General features: G+C 39.6%; 1 protein-coding gene across 8 annotated transcripts in view; it reads right to left on the reverse strand.

Moving 5' to 3' along the window:
- Window positions 1–12,430, reverse strand: part of TRAPPC9 (trafficking protein particle complex subunit 9) — an 852,706-nt gene that overhangs the window by 513,608 nt on the left and 326,668 nt on the right. For all 8 annotated transcript variants that reach the window (XM_065586245.1, XM_005291042.5, XM_005291041.5 and 5 more), the window contains exon 19: window positions 250–360. In XM_065586245.1, coding sequence (XP_065442317.1) covers window positions 250–360 — 111 coding nt within the window. The remainder of the gene's footprint in view (window positions 1–249; window positions 361–12,430) is intronic.

Consider the following 12,430-nt stretch of genomic DNA (forward strand, 5'->3'; position numbering starts at 1 on the left):
ACAATGCTGAACCCATTCTTTCGCTCCACAAGTAACAATCACCTTGTGCTCTGCAATTAATTTTACTGGAAGAAAACTGCAGACAAAATAAATTACAGCGAGACATTCTTAGCACTCAAAGATGTATCTTCAGCGAAACAAAAATAGACCACAGTCTCTGAAACTGTACGATTTTAAAAAAATGAATAGCTCACAAAAGTTGAGAGAATAAAGCTATAGCAGTATCTTTTTAATGCCAAAAGCACTTACCGCTGACATTCCCCCGCATGCAGAACTAGATCTTCGTTGTTTTTAGCACTAACAGTCAGCTCATGTTCAGTTGAATTGAAGACATCAAGGAGTAGATGGCATTGTCGGGTGCTGTTTGGAAACGAAAAATAAATTAATACTGTAGCTTTAGTAACACATGATAGAGTATTTGAATTACATATATTATGGACTCAAATTATATTTACCCTCATCTATTCCAATTATAGTATCTTAATTTTTCCTCTAAAACTAACTCTGATTAAACCTTGTTGAAATTTAAAAAGAGCATGCATAGTTGAACAAGAGCAGAATTTAATTATACTTATGATCTGCACATGTCTATGTCACCTATCTAGTGGGATCACTTCTAAGTATCCTCAAAAGTACCAAGTACAATCCAGAACCACCTTTATTAGCAGATTGCTGCCATTAAACAATGGATTTTTTGTCAATTCTTTGCATGCTCATTTAAGTCCGTTTTAATATACACGACTTTGTTGACAAAGTCCTTTTAAGACCCAAACTATTAAGATCAGTGTTGTTTCAGAGAAAATGAAGGAAGACAGCAGAATCAGCTGGAAACAAGGAGGAAAGTTATAAACCCACCCAATTTTCTACAAACCACTAGCAAGCACTTCATGAACAACTGATTCAGAGACCAAACTGGGAACCATTTATCTAGAACATCCCCTGCAGCATTGTCCATTATTGTACATTTACTAGAATTTTGTTCAGTTGAGTTTTTAGAAGTCTTAAGAAATGGAGCTTCCAAATTTAACTTTCGATCTTCGCTGAAAAAAATCAGTCCCTGCAGGCTGCAAACTATTTTTGTTGCTCTTCTCTCTGAACCCCCTGCAAGTTGTCTCTGTGTCTTGTAATTAGGGGTCCAGAACTGCACTGTTTTTAGAAGCTTTAGTTATTTTCATTTTTAAAACTGTCCCTTTGAAGTATTTACATGAACATAATATGAAATTTCCTCATAATAGAAACATTAGGCTGCAATTTCAATCTGTAAATGAAAACCTTAACTGTTTGAGAAAGGTAGAAGGGAAGTAATGAAAACACTAAGGGCTGGTCTACACTGGGGGGGGGGGGGAGATCTATGCTATTTGCGTAGCTGAAGTTGAGTATCTTGGATCGAATTACCTGGGGTCCACACGGCGCGGGATCGACGGCCGCGGCTCCCCCGTCGACTGCGCTACCGCTGCTCGCTCTGGTGGAGTTCCGGAGTCGACGGTGAGCACATTCGGGGATCGATATATCGCGTCTTAACGAGACACGATATATCGATCCCAGATAAATCGATTGCTACCCGCCGATATGGCAGGTAGTGAAGACGTACCCTAGGTCTACACTACAACCTTATATAGGTATAACTACATTGCTCAGGCATGTGGAAAATCCACACCCCTGAGCAATGTAGTTATATCGACCAAACCTCCAACGTAGCCAGCGCTGTGTTGACAGAGAGCTTCTCCCGTCACCATAGCTACCACCTCTCGTGGAGGTAGATTAACTACACTGACAGAAGCAGCTCTCCCCACACTGGCATAGTGGCATCTTCACTAAAATGCTGTGGTGGCATAGCTGCACTGGTGCAGCTTTTTAAATGTAGACCAGCCCTAAGATTCTTGTTATGTCTACTATGACTAATGAGAGAAAAAATATTATCTAACTGTTCAGAATCCTAAGGACGAAGGGGAATGGATGGAGCTTTGACTTTACCAAGGGTCAATCTGGACTGATGGACAGCTGTGGTCCCCTCAGTTCCCCAACGTGGGGTGCCGTTTACACTGTTTCGCTGTGAGAACAACCACTCCTGGTCTACTCACACACAGCCACCAGCATGTAAATCACTCCCAGCTATACTGTATGAGTTCTATAGCCAGCCACTATTGAATTACACTGCAGGGCAATATCAGCAAACTCCCAATCCCAGACATTCCCGCAGAAATATCTGTCTTGTACTACCCAGAAGCCTCCTGCACAATACAAGCTCATACAAAGTCCATCATTTCATTAATAGAAAATTATATGCATAAATCTTGTTACCCCAAATGGAGTTTCCCAAACACTTCAATCCAAACAAACTGGTTTAGAATAAACATCAAATTTATTAACGACAAAGATTTTAAGTGACAAGTAATGAGGCGTATAAGTCAGAATTGGTTACAAGGAAATAAAAGGTGAAAGGCAACTAATACCTCACTTAACAAGCTTAACTCCACAACTCCTTTTTGGGTCAGGATCCCTACAATTACAACACCGTGAAATTTCAGATTTAAATAGCTGAAATCATGAAATTTACTGTTTTAAAATCCTATGACCATGAAATTGACCAAAATGCACCGTGAATTTGGTAGGGCCCTATATATAAAACTAGTTAGCTCGTCACATTTTTAAGTCTTCACAGTGTCGAATTCACTAGGTGGTTATTTCTCATTCTAACTGCATAGAATCATAGAATATCAGAGTTGGAAGGGACCTCAAGAGGTCATCTAGTCCAACCCCCTGCTCAAAGCAGGAACAATTCCCAGCTAAATCATCCCAGCCAGGGCTTTGTCAAGCCGGGCCTTAAAAACCTCCAAGGAAGGAGACTCCACCACCTCCCTAGGTAATGCATTCCAGTGTTTCACCACCCTCCTAGTGAAATAGTTTTTCCTGATATCCAACCTGGACCTCCCCCACTGCAACTTGAGACCATTGCTCCTTGTTCTGTCATCTGCCACCACTGAGAACAGCCGAGCTCCATCCTCTTTGGAACCCCCCTTCAGGTAGTTGAAGGCTGCTATCAAATTCCCCCTCATTCTTCTCTTCTGGAGACTAAACAATCCCAGTTCCCTCAGCCTCTCCTCATAAGTCATGTGCTCCAGACTCCTAATCATTTTTGTTGCCCTCCGCTGGACTCTTTCCAATTTTTCCACATCCTTCTTGTAGTGTGGGGCCCAAAACTGGACACAATATTCCAGATGAGGCCTCACCAATGTCGAATAAAGGGGAATGATCACGTTCCTCGATCTGCTGGCAATGCCCCTACTTATACAGCCCAAAATGCCGTTAGCCTTCCTGGCAACAAGAGCACACTGTAGTGTGTAGTGGCCCCACAATATGCCAACATTTTTATGGCTGACTTAGAACAACGCTTCCTTAGCTCTCGTCCCCTAACGCCCCTACTCTACTTGTGCTACATTGATGACATCATCATCATCTGGACCCATGGAAAAGAAGCCCTTGAGGAATTTCACCATGATTTCAATAATTTCCATCCCACCATCAACCTCAGCCTAGATCAATCCACACAAGCGGTCCATTTCCTGGACACTACTGTGCTAATAAGCGATGGTCATATAAATACCACCCTATACCGGAAACCTACTGACCGCTACACTTACCTACATGCCTCCAGCTTCCATCCAGGACACACCACACGATCCATTGTCAACAGCCAAGCTCTAAGATATAACCGCATTTGCTCCAATCCCTCGGATAGAGACAAGCACCTACAAGATCTCTATCAAGCATTCTTAAAACTACAATACCCACCTGCTGAAGTGAAAAAACAGATTGACAGAGCCAGACGAGTACCCAGAAGTCACCTCCTACAAGACAGGCCCAACAAAGAAAATAACAGAACACCACTAGCTGTCACCTTCAGCCCCCAACTAAAACCTCTCCAGCGCATCATCAGAGATCTACAACCTATCCTGAAAGATGATCCTTTACTCTCACAGATCTTGGGAGACAGACCTGTCCTCGCTTACAGACAACCCCCCAACCTAAAGCAAATACTCACCAGCAACCACACATCACTGAACAAAACCACTAACCCAGGAACCTATCCTTGTAACAAACCCCGATGCCAACTCTGTCCACATATCTATTCAAGTGACATCATCATAGGACCTAATCACATCAGCCATACCATCAGGGCCTCGTTCACCTGCACATCTACCAATGTGATATATGCCATCATGTGCCAGCAATGCCCCTCTGCCATGTACATTGGCCAAACCGGACAGTCTCTATGCAAAAGAATTAATGGACACAAATCTGACATCAAAATACTCAAAAACCAGTGGGAGAACACTTTAACCTGTCTGGTCATTCAGTGACAGACCTGCGGGTGGCTATATTACAACAGAAAAACTTCAAAAACAGACTCCAACGAGAGACTGCTGAGCTGGAATTGATATGCAAACTAGACACAATCAACTTTGGTTTGAATAAGGACTGGGAATGGCTGAGCCATTACAAACATTGAATCTATCTCCCCTTGTAAGTATGCTCACACTTCTTATCAAACTGTCTGTACTGGGCTAGCTTGATTATCACTTCAAAAGTTTTTTTTCCTCTTAATTAATTGGCCTCTCAGAGTTGGTAAGACAACTCCCACCTGGTTATGCTCTCTGTATGTGTGTATATATATCTCCTCAATATATGTTCCATTCTGTATGCATCCGAAGAAGTGGGCTGTAGTCCACGAAAGCTTATGCTCTAATAAATTTGTTAGTCTCTAAGGTGCCACAAGTACTCCTGTTCTTCTTTTTATAAATACAATGGAGCAGAAAACAATTTGAATTTTGAATTGTCACACTTTACAAAGACCAGAAGTACCATCCAGCAAACTCAGTATCTATCAAGGTTGTTTAACATATTCAGATTGGTTCAGCAACATTTTAATAGGACGCAAAAGTATAAATTTGGTAAAAGTTTATCATTAGCCAATATAAGATACCACACAGTGGTACGCCTAACTAGTTAGTAGACTGGATTTCCAATTATTATCCTTTGATGTTTCACTTACACAATTGTAGACTTTTCATTTTGTCCACTACACCTATCTCCAGGCCACACTGCAGGAACAGCTGGATTGGCACCTTGTCCTAACCCTCCGGGCAGGGAGGAAAGGAGGGTACCAGCTGGGCGGCGGCCACAAAAGGCCCCTTTTGGTAAGTATTAACCTTTTACAATTTTGTATATTACACAATATAAAAAACACTTTGGTTATCTATAAATTTAATCCCCTGTACCTATGAAGCAGAAAAGTTCTGTCTTTAAACTGAATGTAGGTCTGGTCTACACTTGGGGGGGGGGGGGAGAAGAGGGGAATCGATTTAAGTTACGATTTAAGTGAATAACGTAGCTGAAGTCAATGTACTTAGATCTACTCACCACGGTGTCTTCACTGCGGTCCTCCTGCACCTCTCGCAGAGAACATGAAACAATGGGTGTTACCATACACACTATAAGGAGAGTGATCAGTTAAGGTGAGCTATTATCAGCAGGAGAGAAAAAGAACTGTTTGTAGTGGTAATGAAAATACCCATTTCCAGCAATTGACAAGAAGATGTGAGGAACTGTGTGTGTGTAGGGGGGGGGGGGAATATAGTGTGTATGGTAACACCCATTGTTTCATGATCTCTGTGTGTGTGTGTGTGTGTGTGTATATATATCTCTTCCTACTGTATTTTCCACTGCATGCATCTGATGAAGTGGGCTGTAGCCCACAAAAGCTTATGCTCAAATAAATTGGTTAGTCTCTAAGGTGCCACAAGTACTCTGATTCTTTCTGCGGATACAGACTAACACGGCTGCTACTCTGATAGCACATCAGAGTGATCATCCCATCAGGGATGCAATGTAGGGATGCAGTTAGAACAGCATGTGGTACAGCAGGGCTGGGTGCACTGCGAGACACCACTGTTGTGCCATTCAATGGAGCACCTGTCAGGGGGGACTAGTCCTTCCTGCCAGTACAAGAGAGAGACAGGCAAAAGTTAAGAGCTGCTGCTGAGTGCTCTGTTTCCCAAGGCCTTTGGGCTTCAGGCATGTTGCCTATGTGTTCCTGTGTTGGACGCTCTTGCTGTAAGTCAATCAATTCCATAATAGGGACTGTTCCCTGTTTCAGTTAGTTGGTCCAGTTACTCTCACACTAATGTACTCGTCTCTTGCTTTTTTATGGGCTGATGCCATTCATTTTAGCCCTCTGTGTCACTTTTACAGTCACTATCACCAGTTTTATTTTAGCTACTGCAATCTGTACTCTTGATGAGCAGAACTGCGAGATAACATGAAAGGTGCTTTATGAAATAAAATTAGTACTTTTGACATTCACACTCTTATAACTACACTGATCAAAACCCTTTTACTTTATTACTCATTCTTGGAAAATATGGGATTTTCAGTTCTTTGTGTTGTCCTATTAAACTACAGGAGGCACAATTTTTTTCTTAACTTAAGGAGGCTCACTATGACAAAGTTTGAGAAACCCTGGGTTAGACAAACACCTGTCTTGGATGGTCTAGATATACTTAGTCCTGCCTCCAGGCAGGAGGGGCTGGATTAGATGCCTTCTTAAGATACCTTCCAACACTACATTTCTAAGATTAAATATGACTCAAGCTCGTGAAAGCAGAATAGTAGATGTAAATTGGTGCATTTTAATTAGCATTTTCAATGTAACGTACAGGATGTGTTAGCACATACATATGAAAGAGTAAGAGTAGATAGTAAGCTCACATTTTAGTTGGCTATTTGAACCCTCAAATTAAATCTGGTGGAAATGTTATCACTCTCTTACGCAGTGTTGTTGTAGCCCTGTCGGTCCCAGGATACTAGAGAGACAAGGTGGGTGAGGTAACTGTTGGTGAGAGAGAAGTTGGTCCAATTAAAGATCTCTCACCCACCTTGCATCACTATCTTAAGTACTCCTAAGGCACCAATCACCTTGGTATCTAAGACATCATACAGGAAAGATCATTTCCCAAATTTAAGTCTATTTGAAACACAAGGGAACTGAGGAAAAAAAGTCTGTATGGTATTTTTCCAATTGATCACTTGGGTATCATTGTTCTCTCATAAGAGCATAAGAATGGCCATACTGGGTCAGACCAAAGGTCCATCTAGCCCAGTATCCTGTCTTCTGACAGTGGCCAATGCCAGGTGCCCCAGAGGGAAAGAACAGAAGAGGTAATCATCAAGTGATCCATCCCATCGCCCATTCCCAGCTTCTGGCAAGCAGAGGCTAGGGACACCATCCCTGTCCATCCTGGCTAATAGCCATTGATGGACCTATCCTCCATGAATTTATCTAGTTCTTTTTTGAACACTGTTATAGTCTTGGCCTTCACAATATCCTCTGGCAAGGAGTTCCACAGGTTGATTGTGCATTGTGTGAAAAAATACTTCCTTTTGTTTGTTTTAAACCTGCTGCCTATTAATTTCTTTTAGTGACCTCTAGTTCATGTGTTCTGAGGAGTAAATAACACTTCCTTATTTACTTTCTCCACACCAGTCATGATTTTATAGACCTTTATCATATCCCTCCTTAGTCGCCTTTTTTCCAAGATGAAAAATCCCAGTCTTATTCATCTCTCCTCATATGGCAGCCATTGCATACCCCTAATAATTTTTCTTGCCCTTTTTCTGAACTTTTTCCAATTACAATATATCTTTTTTGAGATGGGGTGATCACATCTGCATGCAGTATTCAAGATGTGGGCATACCATGGATTTATATAGAGGAAATATTATATTTTATGTCTTATTATCGATCCCTTTCTTAATGGTTCTCAACATTCTGTTCGCTTTTTGGACTGCCGCTGCACATTCAGAGAACTATCCACAATGCCTCCAAAATCTCTTTGTCGAGTGGTAACAGCCAATTCAGATCCCATCGTTCGATATGTATAGTTTGCATGTTTTCCAATGTGCATTACTTTGCATTTATCAACACTGAATTTCATCTGCCACTTTATTGATCAGTCATGCAGTTTTGAGAAATCCTTTTGTAGCTCTTCGTAATCTGCCTGGGACTTGTCAATCTTGAGCAATTTTGTATCAACAACTCTCTCAACAACTACTAAAGGTAACTGATAAGTAAGTGGGGAACATCATCTCTTAGTAAATTAAAAAAAATACTATGGGGTTTCACTGTATAGGTCACATTGCTAGCTTTAATAAGAAGATGCATTTCCCAGCTGCATTCAAATTCTTCAGGAACACTTCAATGCCATATTTTTGGAACCAAGGGAAACTAGACCAATAATATTTTATGTTATGAATTGCCAACTGAAAATCTGAAGCTATAAAAGCATAGCCTGTCTCTTAAAAACTAAATAAAAGCAGTTTAACATCTCATATAAAACTTAAGCAACAAAATCTGATACAAATTCAAAGCAAATTAATTTAAAAAGTTAAATAAGGAGAGAAAGCGTAAGTGCAAACTTTGACTTGTAATTCACAGCATCTAAGTATTTGGATTCAGCAGAAAAAAGATCAATAAATCAAGAAAAAGTGTGTTTTACTTAATGAGAAACATTTATTCACAGGTGTTTTGAAAATGATAAATTTCTACTATTTTTCACTTTAAAATGTAATATAGTATGATGAAAGACGGGGCTTGGTGCTGGGAAATCAATATTACGAAGCACAAGAGATAAACAGCTTTGTTGATCACCAAAACCATTAGCATAGAATAAATACAGAGACATGATGAGCACATGAAAATAATAAAGTGCATTTATGAACATGCAGTCAACTCACGTATGTAAAAAATAAAGGGACAATAAGAACCTTTCGGCAGTGGCTGAAGGAAAAAAGCTGCATACAAAGAAAGATTTAAATATTATATATTATTTTTGGCCCTTTTTCAGCAAAGCACTTATGCATCAGCTTAGTTACTTCAGCATGTGCTGAAGTCCATCCCCATTCAGCAATCACTTGAGTACACGCTTAGCTTCCATTGACTTTACACGCTGATGTGTACATTGAACACAGATGGACTAAAGCTAATGAATATAGTAAAGCATATGCTGAAGTGCTTTGCTGAATTGGAACTATCCAGCACCTGTTACTATGCAGAGAAAGTATACATTAGAACATAATTGGACTCCATGGAAGCCTTAACTACAAATCAAGTCAGCACTATAATAAAAGTTGTTTTGTTTGTTTGTTTTTAATGGAGATATACCTATCTCATAGAACTGGAAGGGACCCCAAAAGGTCATTGAGTCCACCCCCCTGCCTTCACTAGCAGGACCAAATACTGATTTTGCCCCAGATCCCTAAGTGGCCCCCTCAAGGATTGAACTCACAACCCCGGGTTTAGCAGGCCAATGTTCAAACCACTGAGCTATCCCTCCCCCCTTTTTTATTTTTTTAGGGTAAAATATTTGCTATCTGCAGTAAATCACTGGCAACAGAATGACAATTAAGGAATAGGAAAGTCTTATTTTAGGATAAGGAAAATGGTCATTACCTAATACAAAAAATAATAAATTTGTGAGTTTCTCAATACTACATTGTTAAACACAATAATCACCTAGAGATCAGAAAATAAAGAACTAACTTTAGACCGTAATGAGAGTTGGGAAAGTGGTTATGGTACCTAGCATTTAGAGCAGATGACTTGTAGTTGGCTGGGTTCCTAGCTTTTTCTAGGTTCCGTGGAATTTTTGTAAAACAGTGTAGATGTTTTGCTGAGCATTTACAGAGTCCCCAAAGTAAACACCCGCACAACTGGATTACAAGCATTTACACAATCCCTGAAGTACATACCCATCCAATTCGATTATATTTACCATATTTTTCAGTTAGCACCATGTATGAACTTAGCGCAACTGAAAAAAAGAATAAAATTATCCCCATTGTGCAAAACATCAATTTTAAACACAGTATTCAGTAAATCTGCCTAGCACTAAAATTGCATGATTTGACTATGTACATGTATAAGACATGTCTGTACAAAATTAAACCTTAATCAGAAAAAGTTAAATCTGTGGTTTATTTCACTCCTCAACATGTTTGCATCTCATAGGATAAGAGGGATGTATTCCAGAAAAGTGTCACAAATAAGGAACTTCTAAAGGTAAATTATAAACTTTAAACCTGCAATCTTTATTGACGTTTAGAAACTATTAATGAAGTTATTACATCTCTCAAGTAAGTTAATATTATCAAATGTATAGAGGAATGTTGTATGACTGATAAAAACAAAGATTAGATTTTTAATCATAGGAGATTACAATTACAGGCAATTATCTTTTAGCTTGTATTAACTGTTAATTTTAAATGACTGTTCTAGAACTAGGTAACTGCAAGGAAAAAGATATCTTTAAAGTAACGCTGTTGATTAATCACAGTTATCTCGCACGATTAATTTAAAAAATCACCATTAAAAATTAATCGCAGTTTTAATCGCACTGTTAAGCAACAGAATACCAATTGAAATGTATTAAATAGTTTTGGATATTTTTCTACATTTTCAAATATATTGATTTAATTTACAACACAGAATACGAAGTGTATAGTGATCACTATCATTTTTACAGTGCAAATATTTGTAATAAAAATAGTAATATGAACAAAAGAAATAGTATTTTTCTATTCACCTCATAAAAATACCGTAGTGCAATCGCTTTATCATGAAAGTGCAATTGACAAATGTAGATTTTTTTTCCTACATAACTACACTCAAAAACAAAACAATGTAAAATTTTAGAGTATACAAGTCCCCTTAGTCCTACTTCTTGTTCAGCCAATCGCTAAGACAAACAAGTTTGTTTACATTTATGGGAGACAATGCTACCTGCTTATTTACAATGTCACCAGAAAATGAGAACAGGGGTTCACATGGCACTTTTGTAGCTGGTATTACAAGGTATTTACGTGCCAGATATGCTAAACATCTGTATGCCCCTTCATGCTAAGGCCACCATTCCAGAGGACATGCTTCCATGCTGATGACACTCATTAAAAAAAATAACATGTTAATTGAATATCTGACTGAACTCCTTGGGGGGGGAAAGATGCGTCTCCTGCTGTTTTATCCGCATACTGCCATGTATTTCATATCATAGCGGTCTCGGATGATGACCCAGCACATGTTGTTCGTTTTAAGAACACTTTCACTGCAGATTTGACAAAACACAAAAGATACCAATGTGAGATTTCTAAAGATAGTTACAGCACTTGACCCAAGGTTTAAAAATCTGAAGTGCCTTCCAAAATCTGAGAGGAACGACATGTGGAGAATGCTTTCAGAAGTCTTAAAAGAGCAAAACTCTGATGCGGAAACTACAGAATCCGAACCACCAAAAAAGAAAATCAACCTTCTGCTGGTGATTCAGATAATGAAAGTGAATATGCATCGGTCCATACTGCTTTGAATGGTTATTGAGCAGAACCTGTCATCAGCATGGATGCATGTCCTTTGGAATGATGGTTGAAGCATAAAGGGACATATGAATCTTTAGCGCATCTGGCATGTAAGTATCTTGCGACGCGGGCTACAATAGTGCCATGCAAATACGTATTCTCACTTTCAGGTGACATTGTAAGAACATAAGAATAGCCATACTGGGTCAGACCAAAGGTCCATCAAGCCCAGTATCCTGTCTACTGACCGTGGCCAATGCCAGGTGCCCCAGAGGGAGTGAACCTGACAGGTAATAATCAAGTGATCTCTCTCCAGCCATCTATCTCCACCCTCTGACAAACAGAAGCTAGGGACACCATTCCTTACCCATCCTGGCTAATAGCCATTAATGGACTTAACCTCCATGAATTTATCTAGTTCTCTTTTAAACGCTGTTGTTATCCTAGCTTCACAACCTCCTCAGGCAAGGAGTTCCACAGTTTGGTTGTGCGCTGTGTGAAGAACTTCCTTTTGTTTGTTTTAAACCTGCTGCCAATTAATTTCATTTGGTGGCCCCTTGTTCTTATATTATGGGAATAAGTAAATAACTTTTCCTTATTCACTTTCTCATGATTTTATATACCTCTAGCATATCCCCACTTAGTCTCCTCTTTTCCAAGCTGAAAAGTCCTAGCCTCTTTAATCTCTCCTCATATGGAACCTGTTCCAAACCCCTAATCATTTTAGTTGCCCTTCTCTGAACCTTTTCTAATGCCAGTATATCTTTTTTGAGATGAGGAGACCACATCTGTAAGCAGTATTCAAGATGTGGGTATACCATGGATTTATATAAGGGCAATAAGATATTCTCCATCTTATTCTCTATCGCTTTTTGAATGATTCCTAACATCCTGTTTGCTTTTTTGACTGCTGCTGCACATTGCGTGGACGTCTTCAGAGAACTATCCACGATGACTCCAAGATCTCTTTCCTGATTCATTGTAGCTAAATTAGCCCCCATCATATTGTATGTATAGTGGGGTT

The sequence above is a fragment of the Chrysemys picta genome, chromosome 2 (genome assembly GCF_011386835.1).
Source record: "Chrysemys picta bellii isolate R12L10 chromosome 2, ASM1138683v2, whole genome shotgun sequence".
In the NCBI taxonomy this organism is placed as follows: Eukaryota; Metazoa; Chordata; order Testudines; family Emydidae; genus Chrysemys; species Chrysemys picta.